The 23,529-nt window shown below is 37.3% G+C and overlaps 1 protein-coding gene across 7 annotated transcripts in view; it reads left to right on the plus strand.

Annotated features, from left to right (window-relative positions):
• VPS13B (vacuolar protein sorting 13 homolog B) overlaps positions 1–23,529 on the plus strand; it is a 438,036-nt gene that overhangs the window by 68,038 nt on the left and 346,469 nt on the right. For all 7 annotated transcript variants that reach the window (XM_048287162.1, XM_048287160.1, XM_048287161.1 and 4 more), the window contains 5 exons: positions 538–625; positions 5,521–5,712; positions 6,301–6,470; positions 9,374–9,568; positions 11,139–11,263. In XM_048287162.1, the coding sequence (XP_048143119.1) occupies positions 538–625; positions 5,521–5,712; positions 6,301–6,470; positions 9,374–9,568; positions 11,139–11,263 (770 nt within the window). The remainder of the gene's footprint in view (positions 1–537; positions 626–5,520; positions 5,713–6,300; positions 6,471–9,373; positions 9,569–11,138; positions 11,264–23,529) is intronic.

Genomic DNA, 23,529 nt, shown 5'->3' on the forward strand with positions numbered 1-23,529 from the left:
TGGGTTTGGTCTGTCTTCAATGCTTTTACAATTTGCCTATATTTTTGGCAAGAGAGGAAACAAATTTGCTGCTAATGTATTGTATTATGTATAAATCCCAATGTTGGCATAAAGTCTTGATAAGTTTCCTGCTGTTGAAAGAGAAAACCACAATATTCCTTGAATAACAATGCCAAACTGAATGAGCTGAAGTTTTCAGTGTATTTAATTAGGTTGATGTGTTGCATGTAAGAGGTCAAATGAAGAATATTTACTTCATTAAAGGTACTAATTGACTAGATGTTATTGATGAATTGGTCAGCATGTCCACAGGAATTATGGATGTGCATTTGTGTGGCCTCAAATGGAAGTTACATTACCTATCAGAAAGGTGAATTCTTTAGGATGACCTCTGTCCTTTGCTTTGATAAGCCTTTCCCTGTGTTGATGCACAAATCCAAACATGAATATATCTCTCTAATACCAGTCTATCAGTTGGTAGTCTCAAGATTCTTTCCTTATACAACATTTTCTTTGTTTGCTTTGCTTTGTTGGTAGGAGACATACACAGAGATAGCTGGAATGCAGAGGTTTGGGGCTTTCTACATGGATTACTTGTACACAATGGAAAGCACCAGTGGCAAAGGTACCTTTTTTTTCCTTTGTTTACCCTGATAAATAATAGAAACAAAGACTTTTAATGCCCGGATGGTCCTTGACCAGCTGTCCTCTAACTTACCTTAGATTTACCATTGGGATCATCATTAAAATGCTTCATCTTCATTGATGTCTTTCACAGGTTGGTTGTTTAGGTTAGCTGTTGATTGTTGGTATTCTTCCTTTTTTATTTTTCTTTTCCTGCATAAGTAATCATAATGATGTTTTTTATAGCCAGTTGCTAAACTGAAAGTAATTCTTTTGTAGTGTTCATGAAGTATAATGTCTTTTGTTTTTTTAAAGTTACTGACTTTGCATGTAAAAAAATATCTTTTAAGAAACTGGTTGAAGAATGAGATTGATTATATACTTGGCACAGAAGATGAAAAGGACTATTGCTTTTCTTCTATGAAGAAAAACTCAAGGATGCAAGATAGTGTGAATAATTATCTTTAAATAGATGTATCTAAACAATGTGATGAGCAAATATTAGCCTAAACCATGTGCACATAGATACTGGCCAATTCTAAATAATTTTTGAGATTCCTATCAATTCTTTTCTGAGAAGTGATTTTAATGCAGTAAGTATATCTAGTTTTGCAGTGTCACAAAAGCTGGGACAAAGGAGTTAATCTATCAGCAAAGTAGTATGTTTATATTTTTAAACATATTCTTAGCATTAATTGTGATATAATTTCCCCCTCACTCCTCAGAAGGCTGTCATCTACAGCTGCTGCTCTGCAGTTTTATTGTCAAATTAATAATACCTTCTTCCCTATCTGTATTTATTATTGTGAATACTATTTCTCTGGATATCTGTTGGGAACTTCTTGCTATTTTGTGACTGAATTTATCTTCATAGTCCACAGTCCTTGCTTCATAGTCCAATTCATCTGGATTTTGTTTTTTTGTGTTTCTATTTCTGTGTAAGAGAAATCACAACTCCTGATGTTCGGTTGTGTTTTCTTGACTTGGTGGACATTAAGGCTAAGAGTAGTAGGAAAGAACCTTCCAGTTTCCTGAGAGGATGGATTGTGAAAAACTTAGAAAAATAAGTAAATGATGCTGTTGCCTTCAGCAGTAGAGGCATACACCAGGAAATTTAACAGTTCTTTCCTGACTGAGGCTTTCCTCTGTACCATGAGTGTGGAGTGAAGCTCTGAAAATGTGCAATTAAGAAGATGTCTACTGCAGACACCTTCTAGTTTTAATAATGATATAATGTTTAATTGCGCATTGAACTCCTATGTAGAGAAGTTGAAAACCTCAGGTAAGCCTTATCTCCTCTTTGAACCTTAGTATAGAAATTAAAATATGCACAGACTATGTGCAATATGAAGAAAAATTGATTTTGTGGAGTATTTTGTCTTGTTTCTCTGAATGCATAAGGAATGTTATGATCATATCTCTTCCTGACTTTTAATTAACCCTTTTCAGAAATTACTGAACTTGGAAGGACTTTTTTCTTTTACTCAGTGCCAGGCTACTCATATTTTTTGGCTACATTTTTCCCTCCTTAGCTTCTCCTTTTTTTTCTTCCAGAATGCTTTCTCAGAGCCTTGGCTTCTATTTGCTCCATCAGACACTAGGAAAACACCTCACAAAATGTATCTTGGTTTCCTATCAAGTCTTTTTTTTCAGTATTACTTCTTTAGTTTCAGCAACCTGGCTGCGTAAAAGAACGGAATAATTAATTTTTAAATAGTTTAAATGGTTGTTGTTTCTCTAGAGCCAAGAACTTAAAATCTTAAGTTTTCAAATAGTTTTATTCCTCAGAAAAGCAAATGTGATGCTTTCTGCTAGTAATTTTCTAGCTAATTTTTCCATATTGTGGGCTAAATGCATAGTTGTTAAATAGAATATAAATGAATAGGTGTAAAATACTTATTTAAGATGAAGGTATAAATATGTTAAGATTTTGAAAACAGTATATATCTGCTGTATTTTTAATGTGTTGTTTATATGAAAGTTTGCATTTTACTATTTATTTTGGTATAACTGTTTTTAGTTACAACTAGTGCACACCACATACCACAAAAAACCTAACCCAACTTAAGTCATAGGAGGCAGTTACTGTGATTGTAAGATTTTTATCTGCCAAGGCAATTTTGGTTTGACACATTCTTTGCACCTTTAACCTTTCCTGAAGCATAGGATTACTGATTAAACCACAAGTGCCTCCTGGATAACATTAACCCTTAGGAATTTTCATCTGTCACTTACAGAAGTGCATTAATCAATTTCAGTATTTTGAATGAAAGCAAGATAGTTATGCACAGTAGTCTTATTTTGAAATTCTGTCTGTCTTCCCCTTCCTTTATTTTTCTGGTTTTTTGCTTCGTATTTCAGTGCAGAACAATTTACCCAAAACATTACGTAGCCTGTCAGTTCCCTGACCACTGATTTGCATGACCTACAGACCTAGCAGGGCATGCTGTTGAAGTTACCTTTTGTTTGTAATGTGTACCTCTCTGCTTTGCTGGCAAGTTTATGATGCAGCACTCATTTTGATATTTTTTGTCGGTTAGAAGTAGACATGTGATTTCCAGAGAGCTTGAAAACTCAGTGGTTGAAAAGTGGCTGTCTTTATGCATCCATGAAGTTTCAAGTCACCTGTGATCACCTGCTTCTGTAGAACCAATAGATTTTGTGTCCCATTCTCTTTGCACTTAGTTGGAATTATATGGAGCTGTTCCAGAAATTGGTTTGTATAAATTCTGAAACTTAGATATCCTGTTCACATACATACAATATATACAGGCAAGTCTGGTTTTTCTTCTTTAAAAAGGTAGGCTGTTACTACTTCTGGATTTATTATTTTTGGACTTACTATTTTTTATGTGATGTTACAGTTTTTTACACCTTTTGGTAGTGTTCATCTGAAGTGAATACCATGTAGAATTGGAAGGATAAAAGTATGTATGTTAACTGCCTATAAAATAAATGCACAAGTCTGTAAGCTGGGTCTTAAAAAAATCTTTTTCAGGATTTATTCAAAAGGTTGTAACTCAGTTCCAACTGAAGATTTCAATAGGTTTTATAAGGTAGTGTCCTTCTGTCCTTTTATCTTTCTTTTATTGTTCTTTTTCTTCTCAAAAAAATGACAAACCAAGGGAAGCAGAGGCTATAAATGCTCTCACCATCAACTTCTGTTGAGCTTTTAAGGATAAAGTTAATTCTTCTGCTGAGTGTATAAGCCTCTAAAGACCTGCAGAGCATTAGGCCAGCTGTGCATCAAATTTGGCATAGTCTCAGTTTATTTGAGGACCTTTTTCCTCACCAGTGCTTAGAAGCAACAATGTTTTATGGAGTATGATTTAAACATAAGGGAAATAAACCCCTATCCTTGCTTCCTTTTCCCCCAAGTTCAACTTCCCTCAATATAAAGACTGTTTAGAATGAGTGCAGTGAAAAGAGTTCAGTAAAGGAGAGAGACAAAAGGGTAAATGACTGGATTCCTCTTGGGCAACCAGAAATCATAGAATTATTAAGGTTGAAAAGAACTCTTAAGTCATTGAGTCCAACCGTTAATCCAGCACTGCCATGTTCACCACTAAACTGTGTCCCCAGGTGCCACATTCTTATATTTTTTGTACACTTCCAGGGATGGTGGTTACAATGCTTCCCTTGACAGCTTGTGCCAATGCCCGTAGCCAATTTCAGTAAAGACATTTTTCCCAATATCCAATCGAAACTGCCCCTGGTACAACTTGAGGCCTCCCATCTTGTAACTTCTTACATGGGAGAAGAGACTGACCTCCTGCCCCTGCTACACCCTCCTTCCAGGTAGATGTGGTGAGCAATAATGTCTTCCCTGAGCTCCTTTGCTCCAGGCTAAACAACCCCAGCACCCTCAGTTGCTCCTCATAAGTGTTGTGCTCCAGGCCCTTCACCAGCTCCATTGCCCTTCTGTAGTCTCAGAATCCGTTTAATCTTGATGTTTATTTTGTCAGACTGTTCATTTATGTAATGGTCAGCAAGACATTTAATGTTTAGTGCTTGTGTCAAAGCAATGAAGACACTTTCAAAGTGATCTATTAGGAAAAAAAATCAGAGTGAAGTTCTGCAAACTAAGTATGTTAGAGGGATGGGGGTATATTTTTACAAGTCATATGTGACAGGAAAACTTGAGCTTCTGAAATCTGCATGATTTAACTGAAGAATTTCCATGAAGTATGTTTAGAGAAATAGTCGTGCTGTTTGGTAGCTGATGAGTAGCCTGTATACAGTGAATGTGTGATTTTGGTCTACCTTATTACCCTACTTTACTAAACTACTCGTTTATCTCCGTTGGCTCTTAAAAAAAACCAGTCTGAGACATAATGATATAAGAAATTTTCTTTCTTGCTGCCTGTACATCAGTGAATGGGGGCAAATGTGAATGGAAGGAAAGGTTTATCTTAGTTGGCAGTCTGGTTCTTCTAACCTTGTCAAGGCAGCTCACCTTTCAAGGGCCCAGATCTGTCATGTGTCTTTGCACCACACCTTTTCCTTGATTATTAGGGATGGATATCTTGGTGACAAGCTGTAGAAAGTTTTGAACACCACGGCTGTCACTGACATGTGGGGTTAAGTTGCCATAGAAGTATAGACACCTCCAAAGAGTCCCAAATTTGAGAAACAGGAAGTTCATGGAAGAGTTCCTAAGTTGTACTGTGCTTGGAAGCAAGGCAGAAATTTGTCCTGTTTGCTCTGTATTTACCAGGAATAATTTTGTTGAAACCTGTTAAACCAGTCATTGTATATTCATGTGTTATATTTGCATTGTTATATTTTTCTGTATGTTTATAAGTCTTTGATCACAGAATTTGAAACAGAAGTAGCTGATAAAAAATGTTATTGTGTCCAATTGTTTTGTGTAACTTTTTATAAAACTTCTTGTAGTTTCTGGGAATCAGCAAGACCTTTCTTCAGTAAAGAGTGAAGATTTGGGAAATGTTCAGGAGATGTCGACAAAAAGCCTCATTGTGGGTCCACTCAATCTTCGACTGGATAGCAGCGCTGTACACCGGATAATGAAAATGATAGTTTGTGCTCTGGAACATGAGTATGAACCATACAGCAAAACTAAGCCAGGTTTGCTCCTATTGCATATACACAAATATACTAATTAAACCAGACTCCGTTTAGTGCTCTTGAAGGTGCAGCTTTCAAATAGTTAAAACTCCAAACCTCTTGGGGATTTTATGAGTCCAAAGAGCAAAATGTAAAATAAAGATAAAATTAGCAACAATATCCCCATCAGTGTTGGATATACTTTTGAGATAATTTCAGACACTTTGAAAGCCCTTTGTTTTAGTCATAAGCCTCATGTTGAGTAAGAATGGCTTATTTCATTGTCTACTCTAGCTTAATTTTGGAGTCTTAGAGAAGAAAGTATTCCTATTGGTGTTTATTAGTTCACAATAATAGTCATACAGGATGAAAATGCATGGAAACAAGTTATGGTAAACTGTTAAGATGGGTTTCTGAGAGCAATACAGATTTCAGGTAGAGAAAATCCAGTTAGTATTGCATTTAGCCTTAGGTAAAACCAGTGTGGAATAACATTATTAACTATGAAGGGGTGGGGGGAGCTTTGCACTTTTTGCTAGTCTCTAGGCATTTCTAAAACATCAACTTTATATATTTTAGTGAAACATATGTAATCTTGATTTATTGTAGATATTATGGATGGAAATAGAACTATGCCAAGCTCAGAAGAAATAGCATCACTGGAAGAATACATTCCCACTAGACTTACAACGTTCACTGTTCTTAAGTGTACAATTATAATCCCTGTGGCAGAATTCAATTTACTAGACCACTTGCTGCCCATAATCATGGGTGAGAAGGTATGTATGCACAGATAATAATTCAGTTCCTTATATCAGTATGTGCTATTCTATATATATATATATATATATGCATTTTCTTACTGGCCTATTATTTCATGTGCTGGAGGTATCACTGAGTTCTGGAGTAGTTTGGTGCCCGTGAGCCTTAAATTCAGATACCTAAAAGGAGTGCTGTCTGACTAGTTAGACTTGGAAAGTGAAGGTCTTGTGTAAAGATAGGAAAAATACTTATGAATAAAAAAGATTTTAAAGCATCAAGCAAATGAAAAAGCAGTTGATCAGATCTTTTGATCAGAAGAGAACCTGTTGTGGAGGTCTTTGCAAGCTTGGTAAAGTGTGAAATCTTTTAATACATAGGCTTGACAGAGACTGCATGGATGTTAACAGCCAGCTCTGTGCTAGTTCCAGACAGGATGTCAGCAGGACTTGGGCATTTAACTGCTGAATGACTAGCTCAGAGAAACAGAAATTTCCTAACAGCCTATGTTAGTTTTATCTTTTGGATATGCGTAGTATAATGCCAGCTGAAGAATCCTATACTGGTTTTGTTCTTATAGGTCACCTTCTTCAATGCACAAAGCTGAGATACTGTAGGGATAAATCTGTGGCTTGTAGTGAAGACTTGCAGTAGGTTTCTCTCATGCCGAAGGCTGGAAAGTGTTTTATGCATAAGGAAGGAGTGGGAAGAAGAGAAAGCCCCATCAAGTCTTGAGTTAAATTTCTAGGAATTTTTGTCCAGTATTTCATCTAATAGGCTGAGAGAGCTGTGATAGCTCATCCTGAAGAAGAAAATGCTTCGAGGAGACCTCACTGTGGCCTTTCAGTACCTGAAGGGGGCTTCTAAAAAGGAGGGAGAGGGAATTTTGTACAGGTAGATAATGACAGAAAAAGGGACAATGGTTTTAAACTAAAGGAGATCAGACTTAGTTTAGATGTTAAGAAGAAATCCATTATTCAGAGGGTGGTGAAGCACTGGAACAGGTTGCTCAGAAAGGCTTTTTCCTTTTTAGCACTTTCTAATACATTGTACTGAGTAGTGCGATGGGTGGTGGTGCTTTTCACCTTATGGGCATGGGCAGATGGTATCTTTATAATGGGAGAACAGTCCCATGTTTGTTGTAGGTTTGAGGCAAAGAAGTTGAATTCCAGTGAACTTTTTGGTTGGTGTACTCATTACTTGGAGTCTCAATTTACATTTCTTGAATGAAGCCAACCTTATTTAAAATAATGATTTTGAATTTTAGATTGAAAATTGTACATACATCAACTTATTGTCCTATTTTGATGCATATTTAATAAAATTTTTAGATTTGTAGTGTAATTTGGATTGGAAGAGATGTTTGGAGGTGTTCTGCAGGAGTTCAGTGTCCTGGTCAAAGCAAGAGCAGGATGTTCCAGGGGTTGTTCTGTCAAGCACTGAATTAGCACCTCTTCTGTCTCTCTCTTCTCTGTACCCTCCCAGTATGTCGCAGTAGATAGCAGTAGGATCCTTCTCTGGCCTTCTCCAGGCTAAATGACTTTAGTTGTCTCTGTTTCTCCTGAGACAGAGCTCATGTGCTCTAACCCCATAACCACTTTGTTTCCAACAAACTTATTCTGGTATGCCCATGTCCAACCTGTGCTGGATGCAGTACTCCATTTTAATGGATGCCATAAAAATAGACTTGGATGTCTAAAATTGTGGTATTTATTTTCTATGGAAAGGCATCTTCTTTTGCTGAGATACCTGGCATAACTGTGAATACATAACAGATGACAGTGTAAAGGCTAGATCAGCATGAGATTATTATGGTGATAGTGCTTTGGAGTGATAAAAAGGTAAACAAATATTTTATAGGATGAAGTATTTTGACTTGGCATCGGCCAGCTGGCAGATGATTACCAGCTATTCTCACTCCCCTTCCTCAGCAGAATGGGGGAGAAGAATGGGACTGGTCAGGTGGAGGGGGAGATCATTTACCAATTACTAGTATGAGCAAAACAAACTTGTCTTGGTTAATTTAATAATTTATTAATAGCAAATAATTTAACATATTGCTAAGAATCCAAATAATATATATCCCCTATCCCCCTTCTTCCTTCAGACTCAATTTCACTCCGTTATTCCCTGACTCTTCTACCTCCCATCCCACAACAGAGGGGGATGGAGAATAGAAGATGGGGGTCAGACTGTAAAGCTGATCTCTGGCACTCCCTCATTCTTGCACTGTTCTGCCTTACTGCAAGTCCTTCCTCCAGGCTTCAGTCCTTGAGGGAGAATCTGCTCCAGCATGAGCTCTCCTCAAGGGTGCAGTACCCTTCAGGGCATATCCACCTACTCCAGCATGGGGGCCTCCGTGGGCTGCAGTGTGGATGTCTGCTTTTGTGTTGTCTCTTTCATGGGCTGCAAGAGACTCTCTGCTCTGGTGCCTGGAGCACCACTGCCTCCCCTCCTTCTCTGCCCTTGCTTTTCATATCGCTGCTTCTCACTTCTTCTCCAAGTCTTTGCAGCCTGTGTGACATTTTTGCCCATTCTAAAATCTGTCTGCACAGAGGTGGCCCCAGTTTGGCTGAGGAGCTCAGCTGTGCCTTGTGGAGGGGCTCCTGCAGCACTGGCTGGAACGGGCTGAACCTGGCCTGGACAGCCCCTGGTGTCCCCTCACAGAGGCTACCCCTGACTACCAGCACCTGGACACCTGCACCCAAGACAATTCCGGATAAAAAGTTGATTATTTTAAACTTCAAAGAAAATATTTTGAGAAGATTTGAGGATTCATAGTATAATGCCATGGTATCTGTAAATACTTTATTAGATGTAGATTCGCTTGCATGTTTGAGAAAGAACATACAGATATGATAAATAATACATCTGTAATACATCTGTAATATAATTATTACATGATTTTTCCCCCCTGCCCTAGAACTTAAGTGGACTGCTAAATGCTGCAAGTTTCCAGCCCCTGCGGCCTTTACCTTCCATCCGAATTTTGGTGGATAAGGTTAACCTGGAGCACTCAGTGCCGATGTATGCTGAACAACTGGTGCACGTGGTCAGCAGCCTTGGCCAGCCATCCGACAACCTGCTTCACTACTGTTACTCACACTGCTATCTGAAGGTAAATGAGGGCCTGAGATGTGTTTCTTACTGTAGTGTGCTGAAAAAAGATTGTGTACATATAGTTAATCCTAAGTGTTAGCAGGTTTCCTGTAAGAATGTTTTCAGCTAATCTAAAAGGCCATAGAGTAAACACATTTCACAGAATGTTGTTGTTTGGGATTGCTGCTTCTGACTTGAGTCAAGTGTTTTGTAATACGCACAGAGAGCTTCATGTGAGGAAACTGCAAACTGAAGCCCCAAGGTTCTTGTGACAAGACTGAATTAAAATAATTCAGAAAGAAACCTTTTTCCTCATCTGATAGAATGCTCTTATGATCCGTATATTGCTGTAAAACACACTTACAAACTTGATGGGATGTTAGCGGAGAAACCATCACTAGTAGTATTGATAGAGCAAAACCACCATAGTGAAGATATGCAATCAAAAACTGCTAACAAAGAACTTAATTGTTTTTCATTATAAGAGGACAGATCTCTGAATGTTCTCAATTAAAGATGCATTATATGAGAGGATCTCTTATTGTGAGGCTGAGGGAAGCCTATGGTATGGAAAACTATTTTGAGATGGTTCAGTTGGCATCTGCTCTGAGGAGGAGTTTTAAAGCAGGCCTTTCCAGCCTTTTTGGATGTGTTTAGGCAGTTTGAAACATTTTGGGTGCTACTAAAACATAAATATTTACTACTACTACTGTTAATTTTTCTCAATTTCCCAGTTATCTCTTCACTTCCATGCTGATATTTTTAGTAAGAATTTAATTATTTAAATCTTTATTATCTACATACAAGAAACTGTGTTCCAGAATTGCATGGCAAGCTTTCAGTATTCTGGGTGACATATTTACCTTCTGTCACATTTTAAGTGATAGGAATTGCAGTACTGCAAGCTATCTGTATGTTTTTCAGTTTGAGAGGATTTTTTTTCTCTTCAGAAAACTTTTTAGTAGCAAAAGTTGGACATCAGCTTTGAGTTTTAAAGGGTTTATTTGCTAGCTTTAATAGTGGCTGAAGTGTCCTGTTCTTGTGAAGGGTGGTAGAGCATGTTAAAAGGCAACTCTACATCAGTTTGTTTGCCATACTGAACAGGGAAATATCATAAAGAATTTTTGTGGTGAATCTTTCTTTAGGCAGGCTCTTACTATGAAAAAAAGCTTTGAAGGGAACCTTCTGATTTCCTTAAATACCACTCTTTTGTACCAGTGTTGTTATAATTACTCAAAGTGATTTTACTTTATATGAAAAGCAGCATGTAATCTGCAAGTTTAAAGGATATAGACTGAAGTATTTGAATTGAAAAATTTTAATTCAGCATTTTTTAAAATTCATCAGACCGTAGTTAACACTTTTTGAGCAAAGAAAATATTTTTACATGCATTTCTAGGGCATTATTTGAGGTAGATTTTTTTGTAGCTGTATTTATGTTTGGGGAAAATGAATTATCTAAAAATAAAACACAATTTATTTAATATTTACTGAGTATATTTATAAATACATATATTATGTTATAAAATATCTTGAAAGTAATCTAATCATGTGATAGTATACCATTTGACCAATTGAATTTGTTCCAGATATTTGGTTTTCAAGCAGCACTGACTTCTTTGGACAGTAAAGGACTATACTGCATCCCTGTTCCGGTTATCCCCTCATTCAGTACTGCTGTTTATGGCAAGCTGATCAAGTTCCACAAATATTGGTGAGCATTAAGCCTGTACAGTGTGTTTAAGTCATGTGCACAATTACATTTGCATTTTTTATGAGTGATTTAAAAATGCCAAGCTTCATATATATCTGTAAACTTCTCTGTCTCCTCTATCATACTCTGCTATTATATCTGTTATCATTCATGGGTTTCTTTGTAAGGATAGCTGTCAATAAACACTACAGTTTGGCTGAGAGAACTGGAGCATGGTGGTAATAATGCCAAGGTCACTGGTTCAGTCCCTGTATGGGCCAGTCACTTAAGGTCAATGACCCTTGTGGGTCCCTTCCAACTCTGCATGTTCTGTGATACAGAAGCCCTGTGGTAAATGGCTTTCTTCTAGACCTTGTAGGTTTCTGGAGCCAGTTACCATTCTTTCTTGAGCTGATACAAAAGCTGAAGTTACATACTGATGGCAAGCTTGATTTTTTTTTAACTGAATAGGTCAGCTTTTTCTTTTTTAAACTCAACCAAATAAAAAACAACAAACTGGGGGTAAACCCCCCAAATATCCCAAACCCACAGCGTTTCTACTACACTTTCCTTTGTTTCTTATTACAGTTGGAAGTGTTTCAACATTGTGATGAGATATTTAAACTGTTTGTAGTAGTTCAGATGTTAAATAGAAATATTTTTCTTCTGAAAACAGTTCTGTACTTTATTATGAAATGTGCTATATAATTTTTTTTAGCCTTAAATGCCATGGAAATTCAGTGTTTAAATTTATCTCTACAGTTCAAATCTTGTGATCATAAATGTCAGTGTGTAGTAGTTTATATTAATAGGTTACATTTATAAAAACTATTTTCAGGAAAATGCATTTTGGCAATACTTGGGACAAGGTATTAGTTTTCTTTATCCCTCATTTTGAGCAGTAGCTGTCTGTAACATTACTTTATGACTAAATCCATGCAAAAAAATTTTACATAAAGTGACAAATTAATAAAAAAGCAAGTTGCTGGTTAAATACTTTGGCTTCAAACATTGCGTTGTATAGCTAATTTTAAGATACATTTGTTTGTGAAACCTTAATGGATTATACAAAAAAAGTCTACATCTATGATTATTCTTAGTGTCATGTAAAGAATATACTAATTTTTCTCTCACAAGCTGTGATACCATGTTAAATGTAAATGGGTTTTAACATTATCAGCACACCACCAGGTGGTAGCAGCCTAACTGACTTTGTCATATTTTCTATCAATAGTTTACAAAAGTATTAATGACTTCAAATTAATTGCTGTTGTGTTGTAACATTGTGTTGTAACATAAAAAATAAATGTTTCCAGGATACCCTATAATCAGCACTAATCAGAGTACTTCAGGACTTTACAATTGACAGCCTTTCCTTTCATTATCTGACATTTAACACTAAGCTCTGGTTAGTAATCCTGGTTAGCGAACTGTAAGAATAAATTAGTGTTGAATGGCAAACTTAGACTTCTTTACTATATTGTAAACCCCAGGCATAGTTGTGCAAAATCAAAAAAATTATTTTAGAGATTAATTTTTAAAGACATCTGTCATCTGACAAGTTAATGGTATTCAAGTGCTGCTGCTTTCTCATGAGTGTGTTTGTGCTCTTCTGCGCGTGCTTGTGCTTGCTGTGCTCTGTCTCTTGCTCGCTCACACTTGATTTCTTGTGCTTTTCCTCGTGCACTGTTTCACACCTGCCCTCACACTCTGTCTCGTGTTCCTGGTCTTGCCCTTGCATTCTCTGTCTTGTGCATTCTTGGATTCTCTCATGCAATTTGCCTCTTTTTATTCTTTGTCTCTTTCTTTTAAAAATGCATTGTACTACCATGCATGCCCCACTGGAAAGACCTGTAGTTTTGGGGAGTGGAGGCAAGGGAATGGTCCTGCCTTAGAACAGCAAACCATCTATTGGCATTTATTAGGAGATATTGTTAGACCAACACTTATTGTAATACTGTGGTCTAGTGTGCTTTGATAGTTTTCTCACTCTTTTCCTGTGATGTGATCTCTTTCTATGACTTATTTATTTATTAATTAAATAAAAAACTTTATAAAATGAATTTATTCCAACAATTTATCTAAACTAAGCAACACCAATTTGTGAGTAATAAAGTAGAAAAACAAATGAGTACAGCAGCAGCCTGGGTAAATGAAGTGTAGTTTGAAGTGAATAAAACTCCAGATGAAACGCATCAAATAGCACTTCAACTAAATCGAAATCAGCATGAGGACTGAGAGCTTCATTGAAGTCATGCAGTGAGTGAGAATTAGTCTGGTAGGATAACCTGGTAATGTCATTAAACTTAAATTCAGTCCTCCCTCCCAAATTATACCACCTGCTTTATTTGGATTTGTGGATTTCACATTCCACAGTTTCTTAAAGTACACACATCTGATGCTACATATGTTCTTCTATTTCTTCGTAGAAAATACATACCACAGACCATACCTTTTAAAAACAAAGACATTTTATGAACTGTTATGGAATCCCTTAGGTAGTATGTTTTGAGTTAGCAGTGAAAATCTCAACTTTATTTCTGACATAAATCAGTAGAATAGGTTTCTTTTCTAGTTTCAGTACAATAATCTCAAAATTACTGTTATATACAGTGTATAAAATACTGTAGTAATATTAATTTTTTTAAAACTAGTTGATTTGATATTGGCAGGATGTTTTAACAGATAAAATTTCAGCAACATCAGCCCAGTGAATTCCAATAAATAACCATAAATAGCCATAAATTGCTGTTTTGTTTACCTATTAGATTGATGTCTCTTTTAATTTCAGTTGATACACTTTCTTCATATAAAAGAAATGTGCTCAGACTCACTAGTAACTAAGTCTTGGACATCTTTTAAATTGCATAGCTAATCTGTTTTTATTGGAAAGTACAAGCCATCTGGTCTTTTGTTTTTGTCAAGCGTAACAAGATGCAAAATACAATGTTAATGTCAATATTTTACAACTGCTTTATGTAGTGTTGCATGCCAGATTGTAAAGCAGCTTTCAGAGCTTTCAGGAGGATGTCTAAAACCAACTGAGAATTAGCAGAATATGGTTAAAAGCCTAGAGTGAATGACAAGAATGTTTATTGCCAAACAGAAATCTTGAGAGGAATTAGCTGATTTTCTTTTATCTTTTGGCTACAATGTCTGTGATAACAGATGAGGTAATCTGGTGTGAGACACTTCAGTGTTATAACCCTCTATCACGTATAAAATACCACTTCATTGTACTTCTGACAAATGCTAAATTAACATTACAGAATATAGATTCTTAATAGCCTTCCTTTTATTTTTCTGGTATCTGATTGATAGTGAAGTGTCCTCTGTATATTTTCAGCTAGGTATCAGTCTAGTTATGTGTGTTATTTTATTGCTGTTCTTAACCTGTCTTCTCTAAACAAGTGTTCCAGACTCTTGTTTTTGTTTTTCTTTATCAGGTCTGTGGGGAGTTTTTCACTTACTGTCTCTACCTGTGAGATTTTGAGACTCTGAGCTCTAGTAGAATAAGGTTATAAATAAGAATGACATTATTATCCCTGATTCCTTTCTATTCAGCTTCTTGGTCCTGTTGTCTACTTTCAAGAGGTCTGTTTTCTTGATAGTGAGTCCCCTCTTCATTATTTGGAGACTAGAGCAATAGCTGCTGGTTTGCTGCCTTCAAGGTAGCACCAGTAGAGAGTTGACTAATAGCTAGTCATGTTAAGTTTGAGTGTGTGAATTAACCTTTTATAAAGAGGTTGAGGGCCTGCTGGGTAAATTATTGTCTAGGACCTCATGGTCTGCACTTGAATTATTAGAGAGTACAGAACATTTAATTGGTTGTTCTTGAATTTTTACTCTATCAGAACAAAAAATCCTGAATAGAAACTTGCAATTAGATCTTGGTAATTATTGGTAAACAAAAAACAGTCTTTGAGATACTAAATAGATGGAATCTTTGCAGAAATTCTTTCTTTTGAGCTATTCTCTGCAGACTGCCTTAAGAAATAAATTTTAGCTTAAATATATTCAGTGTGCTAATCTCTGTCAAGCTTCATCTTTCTGGTGAAGAAGGATTTTTGGTAACAGGAGATTTGATTTGTGTTGGCATTGTAATTTCATTTCTTTAGTGTTTTTACTGAAGTGTTAATCATTATTGACAAAAGCTGGAAAAAGTTTAAAATTTGCTCTGGAGTTAAAGGCAGTCACATGTATCATATGCTGGGCACCTCAACTGCCCAGAGATCTGTCACTTGTTTTACTTGTGAAAGCTGTGAATTACAGACCTGACGTAGTTATTTTGTTAATATGTGCACTTATAGTTCTGAAAGATCACTTCAGAAATTTAGATGCAGTGCTCTTCACATGAAATAAATATGTGTATTTTCTGTAGGCTCTTTTTATGAACTCTTAAGAACATTTATATAGCGTAGCTGCTCTTAATATTATAACACAGATTTAACTGTAAACATTTACTGTATCCTTAGAATCTGCTACATTTAGAGTAGATGGGCACAAAAGGTTATAACTGCCTTTTGGCTAACTATTATGCAAAGATTTTGAGAAATATACTTTGCCACCAACTTGAACAAAAGCATTTTGTTTTCTTATCTCGCTTCTGTAGTTTTATTTTGATTTTGTCCCTGTGTAGTTGTGAAATGGTTGCTTTGTACACACAATTTATTTTCTCTTTTATTTTCTAGCTTCAATAATAACATTACAAAACCTGAGGATTCTAACTCCCTCATTACTACTGTATAAGCTTTTGCTCAAACTTTTGCTATTGTGAAGGTGTTTGTATTTTTATATAGCTTTACTTCTATTTTCTTTCATCATGTGTCCCCTTACAAGGTGAACATCCCTCTCTTAATAGAAGCCATGTACCTGGTATTCCATACAATTGTGTTCTTATTGATAGAATTCGTTGTTAGACTCCTTACACAATTTCAGGATGTGCACCTGCTCATGTCTGCTTTAGGGGTCATCTTGTAAATACTGTGTGCATTTAATGGTATCCCCATGAACTGACAAGGATGACAGCAATTCATGTTGATCCGCAAGCAGGGTGGTAGATGGAGATCTGGCTTCTTACACAGTAAGAAGTTATTTAGCAAGGGAATTAGGTTCTGCTGACATGGCCTTTACCAACAAGGTACTACTGTGATGATGGAGATTTTAGGATTTGCTGCTCACCAAAGAGAGGATTAAAAGTGTATAATGGGGGATCAGGTGAACTGCCTGTTTTTGCTACTTTTGTGATTAAAACATCTTTGCAGGGTATGTCCAGTGGAGTAATCTGCTAAGAACTAGAAACCACAGTAGATTTATGAGCTTTTTGAGAGTCACGAGATGTAACTGTCATGTCATTGAGTGCAATTGTCCTAGTAAGAGGCAAGCAGATCCTACTGGCAGGTAACAAAGAGCCAGATATCCACAAACTGTGAGCATTAGATCATAAATCTAAGAAGTTTTCCAATAAATTGACACTTAGGTCTTGATTTTGGCAGCCTGTTTTCTTGGCTAGTCACAGTAGATCAAGAGTAATGTCAATTTAGATTGGGTGTGGATTGCATTTCACATGGGCAGTTGAGGGGCATGCTCATTTCTTGGGTCAGAAGCAGAAACAGGTTGAAAACACATGAAACTCATTTTGTAGCATTTGGTTGTGACTATTAGTTATGTCAGTAATTGTATTTAACTGCCAGATGAAAATTTGGGGTATTCTTCAAAACAGAGAAGAACTGGGTTGAATGTCTGAACAGATGCATTCAGTGTATGGGACAGGAGAGTTTCAGCCACCTCAGCATTGTGCCAGTTCTGGATCCGGCACGTGTTAAAACCTGTTTGAACTGTTGAGATTCGCCAGTGATAGGGGCTGTGCGAAAGCAGAGCACAGCAGTCGTTCTCTTGGGTTCTGCAGAGCTGGTTGTGTGCCTCACGTGTGAAAGTCAGTCTAAGGAGTGTGCTGGATTGCTTCAGCATTGTCTACTTCTCTGCTATTGCCTAGAAAATGCATCAAAGAACATAATGCTAAATCAGATTTTTAAAATAATTTATTGTTAGCTGGTTTTGGTAGGACATTAGGTGAGCAGTGAGTGGCACTTTCAGAAGTTTGATTTACTGTGCGTCTTAGTGTTTGAGGAGTAGGTATGTCAATGTTGTATAGCATATTATGAACAGTAATGTGGGCTGATTTAACAGCTTTAACAGAAGGACTTTTCATTGATTTTCATTGACATATCTTGCTTTATAAAAGTTCAAGGAGGTCATGTTTGTTTATAAGGATGAACTTATTTAAAGAACTTTTGTGGAACATTTCTGATCTGCAGTGATACTAACATTTTAAGTTTCAACAAGGACCTTTTGGGGCACTTTGCAACTGCACTGTTCTGGAAGGAGCTGTTGTTGGTTACCAAGAAAAGCACTTGGAACAGTAGGGGTTTTGCATTCTGAATACATGACTTGCAGCTTGATTAGTGTCGCGGGTTCGGTTTGTAACCGGGCAGAAACACCAATTTAGTGTAGTGGTTTGGTCCAAAATACTCATTATTGTTTATCTGCTGTGAGATAAGAATTAGGAGAAATGCAAAACAGGCACCAAACTTGAAAGAATATAAAGAAGTTTATTAACAGACCTAAAAGAAGAAAACAAAATTATACCACCTTCAGAACTCTCCTCCTCCCCCCACCTTCCTCCCTTCTCCCACTGACAATGTTCAAAGACAACCCTTAAGATGTTCAGTCTGTTTACCACTTCCATAATAACCTTGTTCAGTCCATTTAGAAAGAGAAGTCTCTTCTTGCTCATGCTATGAAAACAGTATCACAACGAGACAGCCGCCCACTTCCAAATATTGTTCAGTCCATTTAGGAAGAGGAGTCTCTCTGCCTGCGTGTGAGTCCTTTCCCCCGACTTGCAGCTTTTCCCACAACTGCTTTTGAGGGTCCACTCTTGAAGTTTTTTGGGGTACAATTTTAAGGTTGAGCCGTTCAGAAACAAAAACAGAGGCCCTTCTCCTTCCCTGGGAGCAAAGGGTCTTCATCATCTTCATCTTTAGGACTATCTCTGGGAGCATCTCTAGGAACTGAGGTTTTCTCCTTTCCCATTTGGAGCAAAGGTCCTCATCTGGTTCATCTCTAGGGACTGAGGTTTTCTCCTTTCCCGTGTGGAGCAAAAGTCCTCATCTGGTTCATCTCTCCCTGTCCAAACTTCTCATGAAATTACAGCTGCGTCAGCATCTGCCTATCTCAGCGCAGGTGCTTTTGCTCACGAGTTGAACACTCCACCCCCCATATCTTCATGAAATTACAACAGGATACTCTGATATATCACAGCTTCACAAGAGAATTTCAGCTTTAAGCATCTCCTCTCTCTCTTCCCTCAGGTTTTCAGCTCTTCATAGCAATAAAAAGGGTTAATCTCACCTCGGCCTTGCAGCTTTGCAGCTGGAATGTTGAATTTTTCTTATCTCAGTGGAGAGGGGGGAGAGCCGAGCCGCTCCGGCTGCCCACGGCAAGGCAGTGGGGGGGTTCCACGGCTGGAACAGATCCATCGGCTCCAGGATGGCCGTGGCCTGGCCCGGCCTGGCCCAGGCAGGGCCTGGCCGGGCCCACTGGCCCCCACTTGGGGCCCGCAGCCACCTGTCCCAGCGCCGGAAACGAGAGAGAGCTTGGAGGGGGAGTTTGCCTATTCTTAAATGTGGATCACAGAGGTGATCACAATTTTAAGTGGCTTAGAGAATTGTCCATATTCAAACTGGCCGCTGATAGGTTCTATCAGTTCCCAGAGGAAGCCGTAAGCACCCCTTAGCAAGGACGTCCCTTCCGGGACTATGCTTGCTAACCTATGACAATTACTGTAACAAAAAATTAACTTCAGTTGCAAACCTCTAGTTTAATTTTTTTTTTAAAAATCAAGTCCAGATCAAATGTTACTGTTCTTAGCAGATGTGGCAGGCAGCATTCAGCAAATCTGTTAAAAGTACACTTTTAATCAATGTAAATTGGAAGCAGTTGTATTGTTCAGTATTGTCAATGAGGAAGAAATTCAGCAGAGCTGACACTAAAGGGTAGTCATTGGGAGTGTTTCCAGTGTAGTTATTTAGACTAATTAATTGTCAAGTCTTGTCAGTGAAAGTAAATTAAGCTTATTAACTAATATCTTTCCAGGGAAAGTGATTGCACATGGTGAATAGTTAATCCTGGTTTTTGTAACTGTTGCCATCAGGATTTGCTGGCATTTACTAGAAACAAGCAAGTGATATTTCAAAATGTGCAGGATTGTCAGGGTTGAAACTGCATTTTGGTTAGAGACTGGTGAAAGGTATTAAAAACCCAGCCTTAAAGCTGAAATGCTGTTACATAGCATAGAACCTAAACAAAAATGGAATCCCTAATGTATATTCCTTTTGCACTGGATGTATTTAGAAATTCTCTTTCTCTTAGTGGTAACACTATGTATAAAATGATCTGGTTAGGATTTTCAGTGATATTCTCAGCTGTGATGCTTTACCCATGTAGACTCTGGCTAGAAAGATGCAGTTCTTCACACAAAGTTTGTCCTTTGTTTCTCGAGAATTTTATCTGCAGTTTGGTGTCTTTTTTCTGCCTCTAAGTGTATCTGTGAATTATGACGAGAAATACAGTCTCTGGTTGGCATCTCTACTGCTAAATAACACATTGCTAGAAACCCATCTGTGACCCTGGGGCTTGGTGTTTTCTCATGTCCCAGTTCATATACACATACCTACCTGTAGCTTTCCCTTCCAGTCCCAAAAGGTGGGAAAAAATAAAATTAGGTCTAGGAAGGACGTATGGTGGGGCTTCAGGCTGAGGACAGCTTCTGACATGCTTGGGCCCTTCAGCACTGTTTGAGAAAGTGCCAGCTGCCCTGGCCTGAGGCTGGCAGAGAGCAAGCAAACAGGTCAGCAGTATGCACAGCACAGACCATTACTGGAGCTGGCACTCAGCCTCAATAGCTGGCAAACAAGGATGCTTGAAACATGCACCCTGAAACTGATTGTGGTGTCATTCTGCTAGTCAGCCCCATTCAAATGCTGGTTATGACACAGAATTCTGAAGAACTGTACTTTAGTGTTGCAGTTGCTCTCTCACATTTCACCAGTTTTTCTTTGCATCTTTTTTAAAGGTAATGCCATGGGAGTTGATAGGATTCAAAGCACTGTTTTGAGAACTTGTAGTCATTAAATAGAATAACTTGAGAAAAAAAATGGCCTTTCATTCATTAGGACTTAAAATAATTCTACAGGCAACTATATTGGATTATTCACCTTGTTTATGAAATAATGCACCTTACCAAAGCTGTGTGTTTAAGGGCTTCTTGAATAAACCATATACTTACTGATTAAGCTATATAAAATGCTGATTTTTGCATTATGCTCATGGAGCATTGTCATGTTACTGGCCAGGCTATAGCATATCCTTTTCTGACTGTACACAGCTTCACTCTCAAGTGGTAGGCATCACTTCCACCTGAAGTGAGGTACCAGAAACCAGAGTCTTAAATTATGCACCTACTCTTACAAGCATGTTAATGTGACTCTCAGTTGAAGCTGATGACCATGATAAATGGTGACTGAAAACATTTTATTTAAAAAAAGCTGTATTTATCTTGACTCAAATAACCCAAATATAAAGGCTCATGTGGATGTTCAGCTGTCCATAATACCTGAGCATCTTTACTGCACCTGTGTTCATCTCTAGGTGGAAGAAACATACTGTCCTCTATCCAGTATCATTTGTTTGCTGTATTCTCCTCATGCTTGTTCCCTCTGCGACCCAGAGGTGCTTTTTTTTTCTACAGGTATAGTCCTTCTCATAGATCAGGATCTCTCTGGTTCTAAGCTAAGTGTTTGTTTCCTTACACACAAACACTATGCATTCTCAGCGTTTTTCCTCAAGCACTTCTGACTTAGTTGTTTATAGGTTTTTATTTTTTATTGCTATTTCTTTAGCAATGCCTTTTAAAGGAAGTTAAAGTAACCTGTCAGGTGTACATACTGAGGAATAGTATTGAATGAGTATTGAGGTACAGTACTGAATGCATATAAACATCTCGATCTCCATTTGGGCCTGTATGTTTGGTAAATATTCTCTGGTTTTCATTATGTTTTAATCTTTTAAGGGACACCAGCTCCCAGTTTCTGAACTAGATTTTTTTAGCATGGCATGTTTTGGATGAGAATGTTAGAGGGCCATTTGAAAAAATAACAAAAAAGAGAACAAGTCAAGTCAGGCTCAGGTGGGATATGAAGCTATTAAACAGTAAACTGTGAGAATAAAACCTGTTTATCAGATTTGGAAATCGTTACACCTGTTGCAGATACTTCTGATATCAGTGGAAGAAATGGAAAGGATTATGTTAGTTCAGACACCAGTATAAAAATTGTGGATTTGTTTTTCAATTGATCAGATTTTTCTTCCCATTATAACATGTATGTTCTTTTAAACAAAAGCCAATATGATTATTTTCTTTGATGTTTAACTGTTTTTTTCTTTGATTTTAATGACTGATTCCAAAATGAACAATTGAACAGAAGGAAATATTTGGTGAACATGATTAGAGTATTTATTTGATAATAAAGAAATATCCATGGAGAATGACAGAATTAAGAATCTGACTTTTGTATTTCAAATGAGCAAATATAAGTGGGATTTCTGTAATGTCACTGACTTAGTCTGTTGCTCTCAAAGTACTTGTATAACTTTGATTTTGCATACATGTTGGATGTGGCTGTGCATGGATATAATACAAGAATATATCTTTTCAATGTGTTTTACTGACAGTATCTTTTCTTCATTATGTGTGTATGTGATGATTTTGATGGTCTTGAAGACTCACTAGGGCTTGTGGAGTTTTTAATTAATTAAATAGATGTTATGAGACACAGTGAATAAACCAAAACTGAACACAGGAAAACTATGTCCATAGAATCTGCTTCAAAGGTTGTATTATTTTTGAGGAATGAATGGTGTAAAGTAATGCTGGAGTCAGTACTTAAAGATGGTAAATTTGGATTTAACAATAATTGTACTCTTTGAAGTATAAAGTATTATGCATTTACTGAGATTGATGTTTTGCTTTAAATAGCTTTTGATAGCCGTTAAAATTCTTTTGAGGTTGGTACTTAATGAGGCCACAAAATAATAATTTTAAAGTCTTTATACTCTTTCTGCAGTTAGGCAGTGCGGACATGTGAACCATTAGTACACCTTGTCCATTCATGTCCTTGCTGTTGAAGACACCCTTGATCCATTCTTTGTTATATTAAAGGCTTTTCTGGTAATCAAAAAAACAAAACATGTTTCCCTGTTTCCAGCAACGTCTTTTTGGTGCTGTAACTTCTCTCTTAAAGGATAGTGGAATTGGCTTTTGAGGTACTGTAAGCCACAGAGTCAAGTCCTTTTGTTTAGCAGTGTGGTTGGATTTAAAGGATCTCTCTGCCAACCCCAGCCATTGTGATTTACCTTTCTGGATTTGACAGAATTCAGATACAGAAGTACAGCTTTGTTTCTTTTAGTCTTGTGTATTTTGTTTGTGACATCTCCATTTAGGGTAATAATTTTGTTCCAATAATTTTGTTTCACTAATGCAGACATGCACCTTCTTACTGCTCTGACTAGCTATAAAAAATTTGCCAGAATTTCAAGTAACCTTTTTTCCTCTCATTGTAAATGTGTCCTTTTTTTCCACCAAAATACTTTTTCTATTTATGAAAGAAAACAAACAGCATGCGAAACTTTTTAGTAGAAGAAATTCACAGGAGCCCCCAAATCATAACCCACTTAGCTTTTTGGAGAAATTTTTTTTTCTGAGATCAGCTGTTAGTGTTTACTTGAAGTTGGGGTTGTGTTCAGCTCTTAAATCTTTAGCAAGGAATTTGAAACTGTGTTAGTTCCCAAGAAGACCTTTGAACTGGGTTTGTCAGTGCAGTTTTCTTCACTGAGCACCAGCACGTTTGAGTCCTTCTGGCTCCCTGTTTTACCTCCTAATGGCAACCAAATGGTTCTGTGTGGCAGATTTAGAGGATTGATTTAATGGCTGTTTCTGCTGCTTCTGGGATTGTGTGAAGGGGGTAGGCGGAGAGGGAAAGGGAGAGGATGGGGTTACTTCCCTAGGCAGTAAAGCAGGCTGCACTGTGGGAAGGAGCCACCCCAGTGGCTCCTGAGATTGGATACACTGTAGTATCCAAAGCAATGGTACTGGATTTATAAAAGCTATAAAAAAGAGTAATGCTTGCTTTGTTTTAATTAACACAGATCTTTGTGGTTTGGAGGTT

This window comes from Corvus hawaiiensis, chromosome 26 (genome assembly GCF_020740725.1).
Source record: "Corvus hawaiiensis isolate bCorHaw1 chromosome 26, bCorHaw1.pri.cur, whole genome shotgun sequence".
Classification (NCBI taxonomy): Eukaryota; Metazoa; Chordata; class Aves; order Passeriformes; family Corvidae; genus Corvus; species Corvus hawaiiensis.